Source organism: Hyperolius riggenbachi, chromosome 2 (genome assembly GCF_040937935.1).
Source record: "Hyperolius riggenbachi isolate aHypRig1 chromosome 2, aHypRig1.pri, whole genome shotgun sequence".
NCBI lineage: Eukaryota > Metazoa > Chordata > Amphibia > Anura > Hyperoliidae > Hyperolius > Hyperolius riggenbachi.
The window spans coordinates 319,723,928-319,746,579 of NC_090647.1; the positions used below are offsets into that span (position 1 = coordinate 319,723,928).

Here is a 22,652-nt window from a genome sequence, read left to right on the forward strand (position 1 = left end):
AGCTATACTGGCGGGGGGCAACTATACTAGCTATACTTACTGGGGGCAACTATACTAGCTATACTGGCTGGGGGCAACTATACTGGCGGGGGGCAACTATACTAGCTACACTTACTGGGGGCAACTAAACTAGCTATACTTACTGGGGGCAACTATACTAGCTATACTGGCTGGGGGCAACTATACTAGCTATACTGGCTGGGGGCAACTATACTAGCTATACTGGCTGGGGGCAACTATACTAGCTATACTGGCTGGGGGCAACTATACTAGCTATACTTACTGGGGGCAACTATACTAGCTATACTGGCTGGGGGAAACTATACTAGCTGTACTGGGGGCCACTATACTAGCTGTACTGGGGACTACTATACTACCTACACTGGCTCCTGGCGCTACCTAAACTAGGGGGCACCTTTCACTACCTAAACTATCTAGGCCAGCCAGCCCAACATCACCACCAGCCAACCAGCCCAGAATCGCTGGCAAAAAGGCCACAGCATCACCCCCAGTCAGGCCAGCATTTACTTCAACCAGCCAGGCACAGCCACAGCATCACCGCCAGCCAGGCCAGCCACAGTATCACCGCCAGCCAGCCCAGCCACAGCATCACCGCCAGTCAGGCCACAGCATCACCGCCAGTCAGGCCACAGCATCACCGCCAGCCAGGCCACAGCATCACTGCCAGGCCTTTCAGTCCACACAGTATTGCCAGCCAGGCACAGCAGCCAGTAGAGGAGAATTCAGAAGCCAGGTGAGAGGTGTCTACCATATTAAGGGGGCATTCTGCCCATTTATGTGAAATGCTATCTATGTATGTGCCTTATGACTGCTGAATTTGTCTTGTTGGTGGCCTCATGATTGCTGAATTTGTCTTGTTGGTGGCCTCATGATTGCTGAATTTGTCTTGTTGGGGGCCTCATGATTTGTTGGGTGCCTCAAGATTTCTGAATTTGTTTTGTTGGGGGCCTCATGATTGCTGAATTTGACTTGTTGGGGTCCTCATGATTGCTGAATTTGTCTTGTTGGGGGCCTCATGATTGCTAACTGTGAGACTATGGGAAAAGCTGAATCATAATCTACTTTTTTAGCTTTTTAAAACAGAAAATTAAAACTGGGGGGAGGGGGTTTCTAAAACAATACATTTTTCAGGAATAGGATGGATGAAATTGTTTATCTTCACAGTTTATTTTCAACTTGGATTTTCCATAATGTTCACGTATGAGTTAAAATGTTTGTATTTAGTTTAAACTGCTGTTGCCACTTTGCAATAGATAAGTGACTTTTGGGTTGCAGTTTGGGCACTCGGCCTCCAAAAGGTTCGCCACCACTGTCCTAATCTAATGTCCCACCATTGGTAAGTTCATGTAAATTTGTCTCCACCCGTGACCACACCCACATTTTCGACCATGACCACACCCATTTTTCAGCACAGCCGCACAATGTAGCCCCATTTTTCGGCTAAGCGCGCCGCACGTTATCTTCCTGATTGGGGGGGGGGGGGAGGGGTGTCTGTGGATAATCAGCACCGGGTGCCAAATACCCTAGGTACGCCACTGCCTCACTGTCCCTACACCTAACACTATCCTCACTACCGCTACACCTAACACTAAGCTCACTGTTGCTACACCTAAAACTAATAAAGAAAGAAAAAAAGACTCCCCATTTAGTAGCCAAACTCATGAGATCTACAAGTCTGGCTACTGATTAGGGAGTCTTTTTTCTTTCTTTGATTAACTATTCTGATATGGGTTGATTAACCATTTCACCAATATTTGATACTCCCACAAGTGTACCAATTAGGAGTAATATAATGCTTTTTCCCAATAACACCTAACGCTAACCTCACTGCTGCTACACCTAACACAAACCTCACTCCTGCTCCACTTAACACTGACCTCACTGCCGCTACACCTTTCACTAACCTCACTGCCACTACACCTAACACTAACTTCACTGCCACTACACCTAACACTAACCTCCCTGTCGCTACACCTAATACTTACCTAACTGCCGCTACACATAACATTAACCTACCTGTCGCTACACCTAATACTTACCTCACTGCCGCTACACATAACACTAACCTTACTGCCGCTCTAATGATATGAAGCCACAAAAGCTACCAAAGACAGTTTTAATGTCAAAGAGGTGTAAGTTGAGTAAGGAAACAGTTGGTTATGGATTAGTACTATTCAATGCACATCCAGATGTGTTCATTCTACCATAGCACCAATGAAATGCTGTTAAGATGGATGAAGGAGGGTCCCTAATGGGTTCTCCTGGTCCAAGGGCCCCAGTGTGGTCGCAACCTCTGCATCCCCTATGCCACTGGCCATTACACCTTACATAAACCTTCCTACCCCTACACCTAACAGTAACCTTACTTACTAATCTATGGTGTCTGCTTGTCGATTGTAATACTGTTGCACCTTCGGTTGCCGAGTCTTGCCTAATCTATTGCAGAGTGGTGAAGACTCTAAGCAGCCCAGCTCACTATAGCTGCAATTAACATTGCAGGCTATGGTACTGCCGAGGTCATTGTATGCTTCCTGTGTTAAAAATAAGTGTTTTGCATATTTAAATCTCTGCTAACATGCTCACTTTTCAAATGAGATTAATATGGTGAAAACTTGCTATCATTCTTTTGTCTTTATAAAAGCATAACAAACTATTTAGCTGAAGGGTCTTTTCACACTCTATCAGTAGTGGTGCAGAATCATTGTGCATGTCAGCTTACTGCCCATACAATTCTACGAGCCTGCTTACATCGTTGTAATGTCTTGTTATCAGGGCTGGATTTGTACTTTTTACCGCCCAAGGCCAACTACAGTATACCATCTGTATGGTTGTTGTTTCTGTGTGCCCCAATGAGAAATCTACTTACTTTCTATCATTGGATGTCACAGACAATAGCTATTTCAGTAATATGCATATAGATTATAAGTTATGTTTTCCTTAACTTCTTTTATGTTATGTTTGCCATCTCATTAATGATGGACCTATTTTGTTTCCATGTGAGTTAGGCTGATGTGTACCTGCAGGATAGCGCTTACAGGACTTGCAGGGATGACACAAGTACAGGACAGAGAGTTCAAAGGTTAAAGCTTTCCTTGTAGATAGGGATGGCTGCATAAAACAGATTTACTTCCCCTCACTGAGCCACCCCTACATTTCTGGTGCCCTAGGCCATGGCCTATGTGGCCTTGCCAGAAATCCGGCCCTGCTTGTTATTCTAACTGGTTGCATGCAGGCTTTGAATTAAGGTTTATATCCAGTTTCGATTGCAGATCACACACATTATGCAGTGTCCACAGTGTGAATCTAGCCTTACACTATGTAATACAAACTTTTCTCTAGTTAGCAGAAAAGTTTTCATTTACTCCTCACACCTTCTTATCGGGACTCAAGCCTAAAGGCGACTGTTCGGGGCCCAATTCTGTACAGACTAGTGATGGGTTCTTTTGCTATGGAGAGGGGTGAAGGGCCAATGGCGTGGTGGTGATTGAAGTAGTGGCACAGAGTGAGCAGGGCAAGTAGGAGAACAATGCCCTCGGCCTGCCCCTGGGGGCCGTTGTATGCACAGTAGATTGTTGGCAGCATGTGTACAAGGTTTAAGGTAACTGCATTAACATCTATCAATGTGCACACCGCATTACAGAACCACCCTAACAACAGGATTTCAGGCTACTGCAGGGCTTCATGCCCTAGAATTTATTCTCCTGACCATTCCATGGATGACATCAGTTACCTACATTTCTTATCTGGCTATATGTCTTTTGTACTAGGCCAGGTAAATTGTTGATATTGTTGATATGTCATGTTATCAGTTGTTTCCCTGGACAACCGCCTTGCACCACTTGATAGTAAAACAGACCCCAGCAAGAATATATTGATATAATATTGTTTGCACCTCTTCCACTGGTAGCTTTGTGCTTTGATGCAGTACAAAGTTGTAAAGAGGCTAATCACATAATGTTCCTGCCCATAGCCCCTTCTTTAATGGATCACAAAAATATCAGCTCTTTCCAAATACTTGATATAAAAAGAGCATTACGTTTTGTAAATTTAATGAGTGTAACATCTAATCTACTAAAATATTGTATAATGTATGTATACCTTGTCATGCTACATATAGTATAAATGCACTGAATATACAAAAGCTGAATACTTACCATAGCACGTGTAAGCAGCATCTCCTAAAGAAAGAGAAAACAAGAAAACAAAATCTAGATAAATGCAGGTTCTTTGTAATATTGTGAATTTTTATTGCAAACTACTAACTGTTAGCACTTGTTTTTTAAAGTCCTCTATACATGACTGTACGCTTAAAGGGGTTAAAGGGGCAGCGACAGTTCTAATTCAGGAAGAATTAGACCAGGACCGGTGGTGGCTAACAGAGAATCATAGGAGGATGGCGCAGGACATTACAGCTGCAGGGGGCCGATAGAAGTCCCAGCTAAAGTGTCAGGTTTTTGTTTTTAATAGGCTACACAGAACCCTTTTAAAGAGAACACAGTTTTGCTTAACTTATCATTGGTAAATCACTCCCAGTCAGCCCTAATACACCATTTGAAAACAAGTTATTTACAGCTTGACATGCTTTGCTGACGTATTGTATTACAACACACACATATTCCCCCCATTGTTGGAAAGCAAAGGGATTTTACTTGTCTTTAGACTGCATGACAAACTGACTGTTGTCCTGTCTTAGAGCAGACCTGCTCAGTGATCCTCCAAGAATGTCACCTAATCAGGGAGCGGTCATGTAGTCTGCGACCAAAACAGAGGATTTGTATGGATCAATGCTTGTAAACAGCAGCCATTGTGGCAACTAACATCATCAAATCAGTGTATATTACAGGGGATTTCCACATCATAATACCACTTTAGTGGGTGGCTAAACTTTTCAAACTATTGGAATGGCTTCTTGGTGTTTTTTTTTTCTTTTACATTGTGATATGCCATTTTATACTTTTCAATTATAGTGTAATGTAAATGTGCATGATTAAAGATACTAAATATAATCTTTTCTTGCCTTGCTGAATTTCACTAATAAGACTACTTGTAAGCAACCATTATAATAGGGTTATGATTAATTCAATCATCATTATCTAGTACATAAAGCTTAAGTAACTATAAACATGAGATAAATAGTCTGGCTATGTTTGATCATACTCGATGATAACCTTATGTGTAGGGGTAAAAGCCATGTCATATTGGCAGATGGATTTTTACCAATATTATTCATATCAACTGGTTGCTGTGAGTAATTGCTAGTACTGGTAACTAGTCACTAGAACTAGTCAATAGAACCTAGATGCTGGCAACTTCATTGAACGTACTGAATTCTAATTACAGTTACTATTTGCTGTTGGGAGAACCCTGAAGATGGTTGGATTCTGCCCTAATATTCTGCTGCTCTCTAAAGTTACTTTTATGACTTTATCTTTAAATTTATATTGTGTAATCAGATCAAATTTCCTTATCTTTATTATCAGCATCCCACATTATTCAGAGCCACTATAAGCAACACCTGTACCCAAATGCAATTCACTTTTCTCCTGAGTTTTCTCCTAGGCGATAATTTTCAATTTCTTTTTAACCACCTTGGTGGTAATGATGAGCTCAGCTCGTCCATTACCGCCGTGGTGCATTGCTCAGGCCCTGGTGGGCCGATTTTTACAATTTTCTTTTTAAAACACGCAGCTAGCACTTTGCTAGCTGCGTGTTGTGATCGATCGCCGCTGCCAATGTGCCGCTACCCACTGCGTTACAGCCCCCCCCCCAAGACCCCCTGCGCAGCCTGGCCAATCACCGCCAGGCTGCGCTATGGGGTGGATCGGGACTCCCTCCGACGCCATGACGTAGATGATGTAGATGACGTCATCCCGATCGTCGCCATGGCGACGGGGGAAGCCAAACAGGAAATCCCGTTCTGAACGGGATTTCCTGTTTGCTCTGATCGCCGGAGGCATAGCGGCTATCATGTAGCTAGTGCAAGGCTAGCTACATGATTTTTTTAAAAAAAACTGCTGCACCGCCACCCTGGCGATTTTAATAGAACGCCAGGGTGGTTAAAATAACTTTTCAGCATTTTGCAATTGAAAAAGTATCAAAAATTAGATGAAAAAGTACTATCAAAATTATTTTGATTATTTTCTTGAGTGCTGGTTGTTTAAAAACATTGTATTTACAAGGTGGGATAATATCACCTTGAAGAAAACTTAGGAGAAAATAAATAATTGCATAAAATGCCTTTTAAACCACCAGCAAGAAAGAAAATATTTAAAATACTAAAGTACTTTCCCCCCAACTTTTAAGTACTTTTTAAATTGTGAAATGCTTAAGAGTTATTTTAAAGAGAATATGAAAATTATCTCCTAGGAGATATCTCAGAAGAATAAGTTAAATGCATATGAGGCACGGGCCTTTATTCAATTAAAAAAAATGTAAAAATCACTTTTCAAATGAAAAAGTACCAGAAGTCGGTTTAAAAGTACTATAAAATTATTTTCAGTATTTTCTTGCTTGCTGGTGGTTTGGAAGGCATTCTATTCCCAAGGTCCTAAAGTCAATTGCATATGGGCTAAGGACATAATTGTAGGAATGCCCTGAAAGGTTAGAGAAACACTGATGCAAAGAGCTGCTCATATAAAAATACCAGAGAACTCTTCCAGCTGTGTCACAACACTTAAAACTAGCAGTAGAATATTGTATTGTGTAAGCCATCAGTTAGCCGTTCAAAGTAAATGACACCGCTCATACCCTAAACATATCAGGGAGGTGCTGGAAAAGGTGTCTTTCCAAAGTTGGCTGGTACAAGTAGTTTGATTAAAGATACATCATTGTCTGAAAAGCATCAGCCATTTTGTCTGTCCTGTTTGATATTTAATAAAGTGATGTTTTATTGGAGCCATTGAAAGGTTGCTGATTTGTTTCTACTATTTAACATGAACACGTTTACAGCAGCATTAATACTTACCTGGGGCTTACCTCAGCCCTATGCACGCGGTTGTCCCTGTTGCGGTATTCCTGAGCTGCTCCGTTGTTCTGCAGTAAGGCCCAGTAAGTTGGCCAGTCGCGCTCTGTCACGCATGTGTGACCCAGCCACGCATGCGCACCTGTCACACACCCATAGCCAGGAGCATTCTGGGCCTACTGTACTACTGTGCAGGTGCAGAACACTCCTGGCCATGGAAGCTCGATAGGGGGTGCGCAGCCAGGCCACTCATGCCTGACGGAAAATGACATGCCTCATACATGTGTACAAGGCTTACGGGTTTGATTTGCTAAGATTCACTTTAAGACCTTAAAGGACTACTGTAGGGGGGTAGGGGTAAAAAAAGAGTTAAACTTACCCGGGGCTTCTGATGGACCCCTCACTTCTGGAATTTCCAACTTTAAAGTCGGAAAACCATTGTGCCTGCACGGCTGTGCCTTCGGAAATTTCAGAAGTCAACCGGAGGCGGGGAGAGCTGTGCAGGCACAGGACGTCAGCGAGGGGTCCATCAGCAGCCCCGGGTAAGTTCAACTATTTTTTACCCCTACCCCCCTACAGTAGTCCTTTAAGGTCTTAAGGTGAATCTTAGCAAATCAAACCCATAAGCCTTGTACACATGTATAAGGCATGTCACTAGGCATGGGAGCATCAGGGGCCACTGTACACACTATAGCTTTTCGTTTCTCTGTCATATCATCCAGCAAGTGTACATGACTTAAATCTTATTAAAAAGACCTAAAGCAGAGTTCACAGGGCAATACCTTGCAGCGTTAAAGTGGAATATAACCCTGCATTTCATCTTTGCACTAAAACATTATTTACAGCATATTATACTCAACCAGCATTTTTTTTTTTACTAGACCAGCATTCGAAGGGTTACACACAGAGCTTGCAAGTTCAGTGCAGTGAAATGCTGCTGCATCCGAACTTCAGATAATGTTATATTGTGTTTACTTAAATGTATCAAGTGAGGAATGTTACACATTCTCTGACTGCAGAGAAGCTGCTGGAGACAGAGAGACACTGAAAGCTTGTCTCCCTGCAAAACGGCAATTAATAAAACCAGTTATTAATAAAATGCAAAGTCAGCTGACAAAGCAAAAAACTGTACTTTTGGAAACCTATAACTTCTAAATGAATAATAATACTTATGCACAAATGCAAATATGATAACCGTACGGCATATAAAAAGTAGGTAAACATGTTTTCATTGAATATTATGTCAGGGTTTTAAACCGCTTTAAGTCACAGCGCATCTTTCTCTGACATGCCTGGTTGCTCTAAATAGTTGCACTCTGCATATTTTCCATTCTTTTACTGAAAACAATACTTGACTTAATAAAGGGCTCCATGTCCACTGGTATGTTAAACAGCTAGTCATAAAAATCAATTATATAGGCATTTTGTAACTATCCCCATCAGATGAATGGCATGCATCCACTTTCAAGGGGCAGAGGACCGTACATTGGACCCCTGGAACTATACTGCACATCCATACAGTACAGATGTGGCTTCTGCTGGCTTCCTTGTAGTGTGGACTGGGCAATGAGCATCAGGTTCTCCAGTGTGTTCTCCAATCTTACTCAATTCATAAGGTTTAAACCAATTTAATAACCACTTGATGACCCACCCTTTACCCCCCCCTTAAGGACCAGCGCTGGTTTGATTGATCTGTGCTGGGTGGGCTCTGCAGCCCCCAGCACAGATCAGGGTGCAGGCAGGGAGATCAGATTGCCCCCCTTTTTTCCCCCCTATGGGGATGATGTGCTGGGGGGGTCTGATCTCTCCTGCCTGCTGTGGGTGGCGGGGGGGGGCACCTCAAAGCCCCCCTCCGCGGCGAAATTCCCCCTCCCTCTCCTACCTGCTGCCTCCCCCTGGTGTTCCGGGCTGCACAGGACGCTATCCGTCCTGTGCAGCCAGTGACAGGATGTGGTCTGTCACATGGCGGCGATCCCCGGCCGCTGATTGGCCGGGGATCGCCGATCTGCCTTACGGCGCTGCTGCGCAGCAGCGCCGTACAAATGTAAACAAAGCGGATTATTTCCGCTTGTGTTTACATCTAGCCTGCGAGCCGCCATCGGCGGCCCGCAGGCTATTCACGGAGCCCCCCGCCGTGATTTGACAGGAAGCAGCCGCTCGTACGAGCGGCTGCTTCCTGATTAATTAGGCTGCAGCTGGCGACGCAGTACTGCGTCGCTGGTCCTGCAGCTGCCACTTTGCCGACGCACGTTATGAGTGTGCGGTCGGCAAGTGGGTAATTACATTCATTACATTTTAAAAGTTGCATTTATAATAATTAGATGTGCAACAAACCATCCATTATACATCCTTCTTAAGGTGGCCACTAATGATCCAATCTTTTTCACCCAATCTAACCATTGCTATGTAATCTAAGGGACTCCCTAAAGTATCTATTGAATATATTCGCTCAGTTTACTCTCCTACTACATAGATTTGGTAAGATTGTATGAAAAAGATTGGATAATTCGTGGCCACCTTTACATATAACTAATAAAAAAATTGAATTATAAAACACACACACGTGGCCCATTTGAAGTTGATCAGTTCAGTGTCCGATCCATTCTCTTGTCCTGCTTGTGCTTGGGTGAATACATTTCCACCATAGGTTTCTATTAGGAAAGTGGGCAGGCGCAGACTTTTTGTTCTGTTTAGATTTTTCACGGATCTCCTTGGTATGTTGCATATCAAGTAAATCCATTAAAAATATAAGTGGAAGCACAAGTTGTTTTTAACATTGGATCCCTGGACAGGATCAGTGCTGCGTTTCCAAAAACGTACCGAACTGGTACATTTTTGGTGCAAGTTGGAACCGAGCTTATCTGTATACTGAATAAACAGACCTCCTTCTCATGCAATCAGGGTGAATTAATAAAGGTGAAAGACAGCAAAGTTCAATATGGTTTCTTTCAACATCCAATCAAGTACTGAAAAAAGCCTTCCCAGTATTAATTTCCAGAGCTTGTGTTGGAAGTTAAAGCAGATCTGCAGCACATGAAATAAACATAGGAATCACACTTGTGCCGCTACAGTATGTGTGGCCTAAGTCTATATAATGTAGCCTCTGATGAGGCTGTAGGTCTGTGACCTATTGTTTTTCTTTGGCTAGCATCCTTCACCTGCTGAATTGCGCCATGCCTATCTAAATGCTGAGTAACTCTACATGTATAATGCACACAGGGAAAACCCTGACATTTTGGCCTTGGCAAATCTCTAAAATAGAGACTCCAGGGAAGCTTTTGACATGACATGAAGTAATTACACACATCCAATTTTCACTGGCCAATGATCGGCAAATTTTACCACTTCCATGCAGTGTTAGGGCCAACCAGATTTTGAATACTATAAACAGATTGTGCAGGTAAGCTCTCATACTACATGGAAGTGGTAAAACTGTCCAATCATTAGCCAATCAAAATTGGATGTGTGTACCAGGATTCAGAGTCTTTATGTACACCAAATAACATTGGCCTCAATTCACTAAACTTATCTCCTGTCTTTAATAACTCTTCTAGAGTTATCACCATGGTGATAAGGCATGTAGTATTCAGGAAACATTTTACCTCAGACAAACCTAAAGTTAACTCTTCTGTCTTTAAGTTAACTCTTTAATCCTTAAAATAACTCCAGAGTTAAAGACAGGCTGTTCATTAACTGCGTGTGAAAATAACTACAGAGGAGGTAACTTAACTACAGAGGAGGTAAATTAACTACAGAGGAGGTAAATTAACTACAGAAGAGGTAACGTAAGGAATGAAGAGATAAGATAACTCTCTTACTTGCCTTATTATCTCCAGCATGATCTTAGTGAATTGAGGCCATTATCTGTTCAGTTTGATAGACTGTAAGGGGCTGCATTGCCCTGACCTCCTTTTCTCCACTACAGCCCTGTTCTATGCATTTTTGCTGTGGAAATGGAAGGTCCTGTTCATTTTTACTGAATGGGGCAGCATTTTTTTATATTCCACCACAGACAGCAGTGGTGCTGAGCCGTGTGTACTGCTCAGTACTACCGCCTTTATAAACAGTCTCTTGGAAATACATTTCAGAGAGATCCACAGTGGGCCTGATGTTTTATTATTGATTAATATAGTGCCACCATCTTTCATGGTGCTATACAATAGATATTACACAGTAGTTGCACGAAGGGAAGTGTGTAAAGGGATACGCACACACCCACACACATATATATCTTATGTTCTGTGATACCTGTTTTGATTCTCTGAGGCAGCCATTTTTACCAGCAACCATTCATTACAAGTTCCTACATGATTTAATTTAAATAGATGGCTGGAGATGAAGTCAACCACAACAGAATGGGGACACCGCTGGCTTAGGCAGCTATGTTTGTATTGGACGAGAAGCACAATACACGTTGTGGACCTGTAGGTCCTTCCTAAGGTATACAATGACATATCACAACCCATACATTTATATAATTTATTTATAATAACCTTGAATACAAGACTGAAGTGTCCAACTTCAGTCCTAAAGGTAAGAATACAGGCCAAGTTGCTGAAACAAAATGGCAAATTATGAAGTCATTTTATCCAGAGAATCCCCATTTTACGAGGATCCACTTTCTCTAGCATTGAAGTTAAAATTACGGTAAACATCTTGAATTAAAGAATGGAGTTAGAATCCTCCCAGATACACAGCACACAATAACTAAGTAGTACGCTTCAGGAATGCCGAGATCTTTGCACAAAGTGCCAGGTAGCTTCATAACCTGTTGAGAAACTCCAACCCTAGCATTGCATACTGAAGACTGTGCTTCATCAGTGACTAGTGGATTGATAGCCACCCTTAATTTATGTTCAGGACCATAAGAGATTACAGATATATACATTTAAGTGATTGAAAAAGCATACCTTTGGCAACGAATGCAGATATGAGCACTAAGACATACAGGGCAATCATGATGGCTGTTGTTTCTTCTGATGGGATATGCCTATGACAACAGTTTTAGTCAAATAGAACAAGCTTTAATATTGTGACAATATATAGAGACTAGAGGGAGGGAAGTTTCATTCAGTACATGTGCTGATTGACACCTAAATGGAGTGACTTTTTAAGGGAAAAAGGACTCTATAGAAAAGGAGTGGTATGTTTTGTTAGAACACAATGACATGCACGTCAAAAGTCATTCAAGGGATGCTTAGAGAGGAATGAGGTAACGTAAGGGTCAGCACTCATCAGCAGATATATCTAGGTATGTTCCTTCACATGACAGATGGATGGATACAGTCAGGTGCATACGCATGTTGCAAAGTTTAATCTCACTGGAGTTTTACATGCCTGTTTTATTTTCAACACATTGTCTATATTCAAAAACCTGTCCTATCTCATATCTGCAAGTGGGCAAATTCAGTGAAATATATCTAAAACAGTTTTCTCATGCTCATTGTACAAATACCCAACTTCCCACAGATGCAAAAGAAATCAGTTCCTAATGAACAAGTCACAAGACGCTGGGCTCCGAAGTTCAAAGGGTAGGGATCCTTGTAATGAGCTGCACTGTTCAGGGATTTCCTAAAGGCAACTAAACACAAAGAAAAGAGTGTTCGGTGGGAGTGTTATTTTCTTTGTTTTTAGTTCTCATATTCAGTGTCCATAGATAACAGGGGTGTCAAACTCAATCATATAAGAGGCCAAAATCTTAAACATAGTCTAAGGCCTCGTTCACATCAGGGCCGTTTCTGTGCGCTTTTCACAGCGCACTGCCCTGTGCGATCAGCAAAGTATTGATTTTCCCCTGTAACTAAATGTAGCTGGTTCACATCTATGCGTTGCGCTGAGCAGCGTTACAAAAACGTAGTGTTGCATGCATTTCTGTGCATTGAGCTGTAAAGCGGAAATCAATGCAAGTGAATGGGTGCGCTTTTTTAGCGCATAGATGCGCATGCGTTTTTTACCCCTGATTGAAGAAAAAAATACATTTACATACAAAAACAAAGTTTTATTGACAACAACTACTGCTACAGTAAGCTAAACGTGCTTTAAAGAAGCGCAGCGCAACGCACAGAGATGTACACAAAAGCGCGCCCAAGCGCATGCGTTTTTTACCACGTTTTTCAGCGCAGCAGATGTGAACGAGGCCTAAGTCAAAGGTCAATATTTTTTATTAAGATTTTACATTTATTGAACAGTCTCAAACTAAAGGTGGCCACACACCATACAATTTTTTAAATATCTGTTCAATTTAAGAATTGCAATCAATTTTTCTGACTGATTGTAACATTTCAAAAATATGACCAATGTACCACACACCTATGTTACATTTTTTTCCCCAATTATGATAAAAATGATTGGATACTCTGACAAAATTGCTAGGGTGTGTATATTAATAAATTGGCAATCTAACACACACTATACAATCTTTAGAAAGATTGAAGAAAAAGATCGATAAAAATCAAAGAAAACGGGAAATCTGGTCGGATTTTTCTGTCGAATGAAAAAAAAGCTTTCGATTTTTTCGGGAGAGCCGATCGTTTTTATCGAATTACCGTAAAATCGGATCATTTTATTGTATCGTGTGTGGCCACCTTAACCTTCCTGGCGGTAACCCCGAACGTAGTTCGAGGTAAGCCGCGCAGGAGGTTTTCTCAGGCCCTGCTGGGCCGATTTGAGTAATTTTTTTTTTTGCTGAACGCAGCTAGCACTTTGCTAGCTGCATCAGCACTTCGATCGCCGCCGCCCCGCGCTCGATCGCCGCTATCCGCGTCGCAACACAGCCCCCCCCTAGACCCCTGCGCTGCCTGGCCTATCAGCGCCGGGCAGCGGCAAGGGGTGGATCGGGACTCCCTTAGACGTCACGACGTCCATGACGTCGGTGACGTCATCCCGCCCCGTCGCCATGGCGACGGGGGAAGCCCTCCAGGAAATCCCGTTCTTTGAACGGGATTTCCTGATCGCCTATCGCCGGAGGCGATCGGCGGGGCTGGGGGGATGCTGCTGAGCAGCGGCTATCATGTAGCGAGCCCTAGGCTCGCTACATGATTTAAAAAAAAAAAAAAAAAAAAAAAAAACGGCTGCGCTGCCCCCTGGCGGTTTTTAATAGACCGCCAGGAGGGTTAAGAGGCATAACTATATTGATTGTGGGGAGCTCGCTCATGCCCCTTCTGCAGAGTAGCGCAGTGTAGCAGTTTATTATTTGCCTGCTCCAGCGCTGCTTTGGGTCTCCTCTGATCTTCCTGACAGCCACATGCTATCTGCTGTATACCTCTGGCTCCTGTGGAATGTCACGGGATTGAGAGAAGGAGGTATGGAAGCACAGAGCATGTTACTGCCAGGAAGAACAGAAGAGACACAACGCATCACTGGAGCAGGTATATATTACACTGCTACTCTGCAATGTGGAGAAAGAGTGGCAAGAAATGGGTTACCAGGGGGATTCGGATACCATAGAGAATCAAAAAATTGAAAAGCCGGTATAACGCACTAGTTTACAAAAATGCAAAATACGTTTATTGATATCTATTGATTAGATAAAAATGAAGCTCGCACAGCTCCCTCTAGCCAATCAGGCATAAATAACAATAAAAATACAGTAGTTTACACATTTGTTAGTTCTTGGGGCTTTTTGATCCACATAAATAAGTCAGTTGGCTGGTCCATAATTATGCATACAGCCCACTGACAGCTAGTGTCTCAGGCAGTCCCCCTGTGCTTGCTTATACATACCAGGCGTCTATGCCAGAAAGGACAGATGAAGAAAAGAAAGAGAGGGCCCTTTAAGGAATTAAGATGTATGTATATGTTTGGTTAGAGCTCAACAGCTCAATAATTAATTCCATTCACAAAGTTTGCTCCATGAATCCCAACATTCCTTGAAATTGAAGGGTCCATAAACACGATTAACCACTCACTTGTTGATTCCTTTCAAAGGAACAACACTCTTAGATTGACCACAGTACTGCACATAAGTATTCCAGGTAGGTTAGCTCAGACCAGCATACAAACAGTCGGTGGCACAGATAAGGAACAGAAGCAGTTTAAGCAGGAAGCAGGCAGGGGGGCAGCCTTAGCAATTCCAGTGAAGCTCAGCAGCATAAAGACAAGTTCTTCATGAATTGAGACAGTGGCGTGGCTAAGGAGCTGTGGGCCCCAAAGCAAGTTTTACAATGGGGCCCCCCAAGAACTCTATACTTAACATTTGATACGGCGCACCAAAACCTGCCAATGGCAACTACAGTGTCAGAGGTGCAAGAAGGGGATGGGGAGCAGTTTGTTAATGATTCCCATTATTCAAAGTATCTATAGAAGTGATTATTATGAGCACAGGACCAATAGACAGCTAATAGTGTCATTGAGGGAGGGTCCTTTGGGGCCCCTTTGGCCCAAGGTCCCCGATGCGGTGGCTACCTCTGCACCCCCTATTGCTACGCCCCTGCATTGAGAGCCGCTACAGCGAGTCTCTGTCTCTTACTGCCCATACACCTCTCAGCGCTTATCGAGCCGCTCAGTGATCATTACCATCTCACCCCTCCATTGATATGCAGATTGCCGCCACCAAACACTGCCGCTCCTGTCAAGATTTCCTTTGTAAAATTCTGTCCTTGCTAGTTGCTCGCCAGTCCAGCTCTTAGATTCGGATACCAGGAGGGGGGCTCACACCGATTTTGTTTGGTGGGTCACCAACTTTCATCCCGACAACTTGCACCAAAACCGACACTGTTTCTGGACGGGAAGGCTGAATGCTGTAATTCCTTTACAGTCACAACGATGGGCATTTGAAGCTCTCGAGGGCCATATACAAAGGGCAAGGAGGGCCACATTCGGCCTGTGAGCTTGGAGTTTGACACCGGTGATATATAAAGACAAATAAGAAAATGTCATTTTTAAATGTATTGTAAAAAGTAGAAGCATTTAAGTGGAAAGTTCAGATGAAACTCGAAAAAATTAGAATATCATTCAAAAGTCTATTTATTTCAGTAATTCAGCTTGAAAATGAAATTAACATATGAAATAGGAACCCTTTGCAGGTGTTTTAGATTAATTAGCTGATTAAAGTTTGACACTTTGCCCCATATGCAATTGCACATTTCTCATGTGTTTTCTCCTAGGAGATAATTTTTCATCTTCTATTTAAAATAACTTTCCAGCACTTTTCAACTGAAAAAGTGATGAGAAGTAAGTGCAAAAGTGCTATCAAAATTATTCTGAGTATTTTCTTGTTTGCTGGTGGCTTAACAGGCATTTTATTGACACATTTAAAAATATCACCTAGGAGAAAACTCAGGTGAAAAAGTGAATTGGTCCCTTGAGTCTAAAATATTGAACATTTTCACAATATTCCAATGGTCTGGGATTTTGATTTGGGGGTTCTCATAAGCTGTAAGCCATAATCTCCAAAACTATAACAAACAAAGGCTTGAAATATCTCGCGTTGCATGTAATGAGTCTATTTCATCAATTAGTTTCTCATTTAAACTAAGTTTAATTACTGAAATAAATGGACTTTTGCACGATATTCTAATTTTTCAAGTTTCACCTGTAATGTGCCTACTTTGCCAGTGGCAAGCTGCCAGATTATGGCTGACACACAGATGTCAGAATGTATTGGGATATTGTGGAGGGTGGATAGTAACATTTTGGATGTTTTATATGTAAGTGTGGGTACATTTAAAGGGGCACTACAGCGAAAAACTGTAAAATTTAAAATATGTTCAAACATATACAAATAAGAAGTACGTTTCTTCCAGAGTAAAATGAGCCATAAATTAATTTTCTCCTATAATGTTGTCACTTACAGTAGGCAGTAGAAATCTTACAGAAGTGACAGGTTTTGGACTAGCCTATCTCTTCATAGGAGATTCTCAGCAAGGCTTTTATTGTTTATAAAGATATTCCCTAAAAAGGTTTAACCACTTGAGGACCACAGTCTTTCTACCCCTTAAGGACCAGAGCCTTTTTCTCCATTCAGACCACTGCAGCTTTCTCGGTTTATTGCTCGGTCATACAACCTACCACCTAAATGAATTTTACCTCCTTTTCTTGTCACTAATACAGCTTTCTTTTGGTGCTATTTGATTGCTGATGCGAGTTTTAGTTTTTATTATAGTCATCAAAAAAAGACATGAATTTTGTCAAAAAAATGATTTTTTTTTTTACTTTCTGTGCTGACATTTTTCAAATAAAGTAAAAATTTCTGTATACATTTTTGTCCAAATTTATTGTGCTACATGTCTTTGATAAAAAAAAAAATCCATTCAGTGTATATTTATTGGTTTGGGTAAAAGTTATAGTGTTTACAAACTATGGTGCCAAAAGTGAATTTTCCCATTTTGAAGCATCTCTGACTTTTCTGACAACCTGTCATATTTCACGAGGTGCTAAAATTCCAGGATAGTATAAATACCCCCCAAATGACCCCATTTTGGAAAATAAGTCATCCCAAAGTATTCACTGAGAGGCATGGTGCGTTCATAGAAGATTTTATTTTTTGTCACAAGTTAGCGGAAAATGACACTTTGTGACAAAAAAAAAAGTTTCCATTTCTTCTAACTTGCGACAAAAAAAAAAAAATGAAATCTGCCACAGACTCACGATGCTCCTCTCTGAATACCCTGAAGTGTCTACTTTCCAAAATGGGGTCATTTGTGGGGTGTGTTTACTGTCCTGGCATTTTGGGGGGTGCTAAATTGTAAGCACCCCTGTAAAGCCTAAAGGTGCTCATTGAACTTTGGGCCCCTTAGCGCAGTTAGGCTGCAAAAAAGTGCCACACATGTGGTATTGCCATACTAAGGAGAAGTAGTATAATGTGTTTTGGGGTGTATTTTTACACATACCCATGCTGGGTGGGAGAAATATCTCTGCAAATGACAATTTTTTTGATTTTTTTTTTACACACAATTGTCCATTTACAGAGATATTTCTCCCACTCAGCATGGGTATGTGTAAAAATACACCCCAAAACACATTATACTACTTCTCCCGAGTACGGCGATACCACATGTGTGGCACTTTTTTGCACCCTAACTGCGCTAAGGGGCCCAAAGTCCAATGAGTACCTTTAGGATTTCACAGGTCATTTTGTGACATTTGGTTTCAAGACTACTCCTCACGGTTTAGGGCCCATAAAATACCAGGGCAGTATAGGAACCCCACAAATGACCCCATTTTAGAAAGAAGACACCCCAAGGTATTCCGTTAGGAGTATGGTGAGTTCTTAGAAGATTTTATTTTTTGTCACAAGTAAGTGGAAATTGATTTTAATTTTTTTTTCACAAAGTGTCATTTTCCGCTAACTTCTGACAACAAATAAAATCTTCTATGAACTCGTCATACACCTAACAGAATACCTTGGGGTGTCTTCTTTCTAAAATGGGGTCATTTGTGGGGTTCCTATACTGCCCTGGCATTTTAGGGGCCCTAAACTGTGAGGAGTAGTCTTGAACCCAAATGTCTCAAAATTACCTGTGAAATCCTAAAGGTACTCATTGGACTTTGGGCCCCTTAGCGCAGTTAGGCTGCAAAAAAGTGCCACACATGTGGTACTGCCGTGCTCAGAAGAAGTAGTATAATGTGTTTTGTGGTGTATTTTTACATACTGTATACCCATTCTGGGTGGGAGAAATATCTCTGTAAATGACAAATTTTTGATTTTTTTTACACACACTTGTCCATTTACAGAGAGATTTCTCCCACCCAGAACGGGTATGTGTAAAAATACACCCCAAAACACATTATACTACTTCTCCTGAGTACGGCAATACCACATGTGTGACACTTTTTTGCAGCCTAGGTGCGCTAAGGGTCCCAACGTCTTGTTCACAGGTCATTTTGAGGCATTTGTTTTTTAGACTACTCCTCACGGTTTAGGGCCCCTAAAATGCCGGGGCAGTATAGGAACCCCACAAGTGACCCCATTTTAGAAAGAAGACACCCCAAGGTATTCCATTAGGTGTATGGTGAGTTCATAGAAGATTTTATTTTTTGTCACAAGTTAGTGAAAAATGACACTTTGTGAAAAAGCAATAAAAATCTATTTCCGCTAACTTTTGACAAAAATAAAATCTTCTATGAACTCGTCATACACCTAACAGAATACCTTGGGGTGTCTTTTTTCTAAAAAGGGGTCACTTGTGGGGTTCCTATACTGCCCTGGCATTTTACGGGCCCAAAACCGTGAGTAGTCTGGAAACCAAATGTCTCAAAATGACTGTTCAGGGGTATAAGCATCTGCAAATTTTAATGACAGGTGGTCTATGAGTGGGCGAATTTTGTGGAACCGGTCATAAGCAGGGAAGCCTTTTAGATGACAGGTTGTATTGGGCCTGATCTGATGGATAGGAGTGCTAGGGTGGGTGACAGGAGGTGATTGATGGGTGTCTCAGGGGGTGGTTAGAGGGGAAAATAGATGCAATCAATGCACTGGGGAGGTGATCGGAAGGGGGTCTGAGGGTTTGGCCGAGTGATCAGGAGCCCACATGGGGCAAATTAGGGCCTGATCTGATGGGTAGGTGTGCTAGGGGGTGACAGGTGTTGACAGGAGGTGATTGATGGGTGTTTCAAGGTGTGATTAGTGGGGGGAATAGATGCAAGCAATGCACTGGCGAGGTGATCAGGGCTGGGGTCTGAGGGCGTTCTGAAGGTGTGGGCGGGTGATTGGGTGCCCTAGTTGCAGATAGGGGTCTAATCTGATGGGTAGCAGTGACAGGTGGTGACAGGGGGTGATTGATGGGTAATTAGTGGGTGTTTAGAGGAGAGAACAGATGTAAACAATGCACTTGGGAGGTGATCTGACGGCGGGTCTGCAGGCGATCTGATGGTGTGGTTGGGTGATCAGATTGCCCGCAAGGGGCAGGTTAGGGGCTGATTGATGGGTGGCAGTGACAGGGGGTGATTGATGGGTGGCAGTGACAGGGGGTGATTGATGGGTGATAGATGGGTGATTGATAGGCGATTGACAGGTGATTGACAGGTGATCAGTGGGTCATTACAGGGAAGAACAGATGTAGATAATGCACTGGCAAATTGATAAGGGGGGTCTGAGGGCAATCTGAGCGTGTGGGCGGTTGATTGGGTGCCCGCAAGGGGCAGATTAGGGTCTAATCTGATGGGTAACAGTGACAGGTGGTGATAAGGGGTGATTTATGGGTGATTGATGGGTAATTAGTGGGTGTTTAGAGGAGAGAACAGATGTAAACAATGCACTTGGGAGATGATCTGACTGCGGGTTTGCAGGCGATCTGATGGTGTGGGTGGGTGATCAGATTGCCCGCAAGGGGCAGGTTAGGGGCTGATTGATGGGTGGCAGTGACAGGGTTTGATTGATGGGTGATTGACAGGTGATTGACAGGTGATCAGGGGGGATAGATGCATACCGTACACAGGGGGGGGTCTGGAGGGGGGCCTGGGGAGAATCTGAGGGGTGGGGGTGATCAGGAGTCCCCAGGGGGCAGTTTAGGGATTAAAAAAAAAATAGCGTTGACAGATAGTGACAGGGAGTGATTGATGGGTGATTAGGGGGGTGATTGGGTGCAAACAGTGGTCTGGGGGGTAGGCAGGGGGGGTCTGAGGGGAGCTGTGGGCGATCAGGGGGCAGGGGGGCAGATCAGTGTGTTTGGGTGCAGAGTAGGGTGGCTGCAGCCTGCCCTGGTGGTCCCTCGGACACTGGGACCACCAGGGCAGGAGGCAACCTGTATAATACACTTTGTATACATTACAAAGTGTATTATACACTTTGTATGCGGCGATCGCGGGGTTAACAACCCGCCGGCGCTTCCGAACGGCGGGCGGGTTGTCGTTGCGGGTGGACGGAGTCAGTTGCCGGGGGAAACGCGCGTCATCAATGACGTGATCGCCACCCTGGCATGCCAAAAGGACGCAACGCCCTTGGGCGTATTGCGGTCCTTTCGGCGTCCACTTTGCCGCCCCCCATCGGCTGTGGGCGGTCGGCAAGTGGTTAAACAATGATGCTGGCCAGCTTCCCTGCTCGCTACACAGTTTTTGGGCAGTTGGACAGAGCAACTGCCATTCACTAAGTGCTTTTGAAAATAAATATATCTCTGGGAATCCCCTATAAAGAGATGGACTAGTCCAAAACCTGTCACTTCTGTCAGATTACTTCAACCTACTGTAAGTGACAGCAACATAGGAAAAAGTAATTTATGGCTCACTTTACTCTGAAAAAAATGTACTTCTTATTTGTATATGTTTGCACATATTTTACATTTTACAGTTTTTCGCTGTAGTGCCCCTTTAAGTGTACTTTCACACTATGATCCAAAACATTTCAGCTGTATGTTCTTATTGCTGTTTTGGGATAAGTCCATAATAAACCTTTTTTTGAGCAGACCCTCTCTCCTTACTACTTTCACACTAACACGTTGCCACAGACACTGTTTTGCACACTGTAATGCAGTGATTCAAAGTCTATTAATAGTCCACACCTCATCAGTTGCATTGCGATGCATCGGGTACTGTTGATACAACGCAGAACATGCAGATTAACAGGAGCATGGGAGATTCTCTTATAGTGCGGAGTCCAGTCATTCCTATCTTCCACCATCTCCCCAAGGTACACAAGCCGGGTCTTCCTCCCCAGGGTAGACCCATTGTGTCTGGGATTGGTTCCCTTGGGGAGAGGTTTGGGGAATTGCTGGACTATAACCTGCAACCTTTGGTCCTGAGACTTCCTGGTCTTATCAAAGACACTAAGCATGTTCTGGCAAGTCTTAACTCTGGACGTAAGGGCTTTATATTCATCTATCCCTCATGATCTAGCACTTTTGGCCCTAGAGTTTCACCTTTCTCGCTACAGTTCCTTTCCAGCTCCTTTGCAAGCTTATTTACAGGTGGTTGCCGAGCTTTTACTCATACACAATTATTTCCTTTTCAAAAGGGAGGTTCTACCTCCAGAGATGCGGAGCTTCCATGGGGGTGACAACCTCTATATGGGGTGGTGGGAGGAGATCTGCATCTTTGGAGAGATGAACACCTTCTTGTAATCCATTCTTTGGTATGGTCGATTCATTGACGACCTTCTCATGATTTAGCAAGGATCAGATTAGGCTATGGGACATTTTGTGAGCGATATAAATGAAAATGAAATGAATTTGAAGTTTACCCATGCGTCCAGTGATGCCCAGATTGATTTCCTGGATGTTACTTTGTTGGACTGCCCACAGACTGGCAGAATTCTGACCAAAACCTACAGGAAGTCTTTTGCCGGAAACTCGATCTTACAGGCGACTTCTTGTCACCCTAAACATACAATTAGAGGTGTACCAATAGGAGAGTATATAAGAGCCAGGAGAAATTGCTCCACAGACGAGTACACGGCACAGGAATTCACTAACCTGAAATCTCATTTCCTCATTTCCTTTCGACGAGGTATTCAGAAGTGGATATACAACGAGCCTCTAATATAGCAATCTAGAAATAGGGATGACTTGTTACAAACTGATCAGGTAGACTTATTCCCCAAGCAACTGAAGTTAGGCCGATACATTTTATTACGACATATAGTCAACGGTATAATAAAGTTATTGATGTGGTCAGAAAACATATTCCTGTCTTACTGGCAGATGAGAAGTTGCAGAAGGTTTTAGAATTGGGTTGTAAATTCGCCTACAAAAAGGCTCCCTCGCTGGCGGTGACCCTCTCTCCCAGTCTTCTTCAGTCC

At 42.9% G+C, this 22,652-nt stretch overlaps 1 protein-coding gene across 1 annotated transcript in view; it reads right to left on the bottom strand.

The window, feature by feature from the left end:
- LOC137544401 (pancreatic secretory granule membrane major glycoprotein GP2-like) overlaps positions 1–22,652 on the bottom strand; it is a 90,140-nt gene that overhangs the window by 17,919 nt on the left and 49,569 nt on the right. The window contains exons 2-3 of the mRNA XM_068265469.1: positions 11,893–11,972; positions 4,176–4,199 (exon numbers count right to left, since the gene is read on the bottom strand). Of these exons, the coding sequence (XP_068121570.1) occupies positions 4,176–4,199; positions 11,893–11,941 (73 nt within the window). The 5' untranslated portion in view covers positions 11,942–11,972. The remainder of the gene's footprint in view (positions 1–4,175; positions 4,200–11,892; positions 11,973–22,652) is intronic.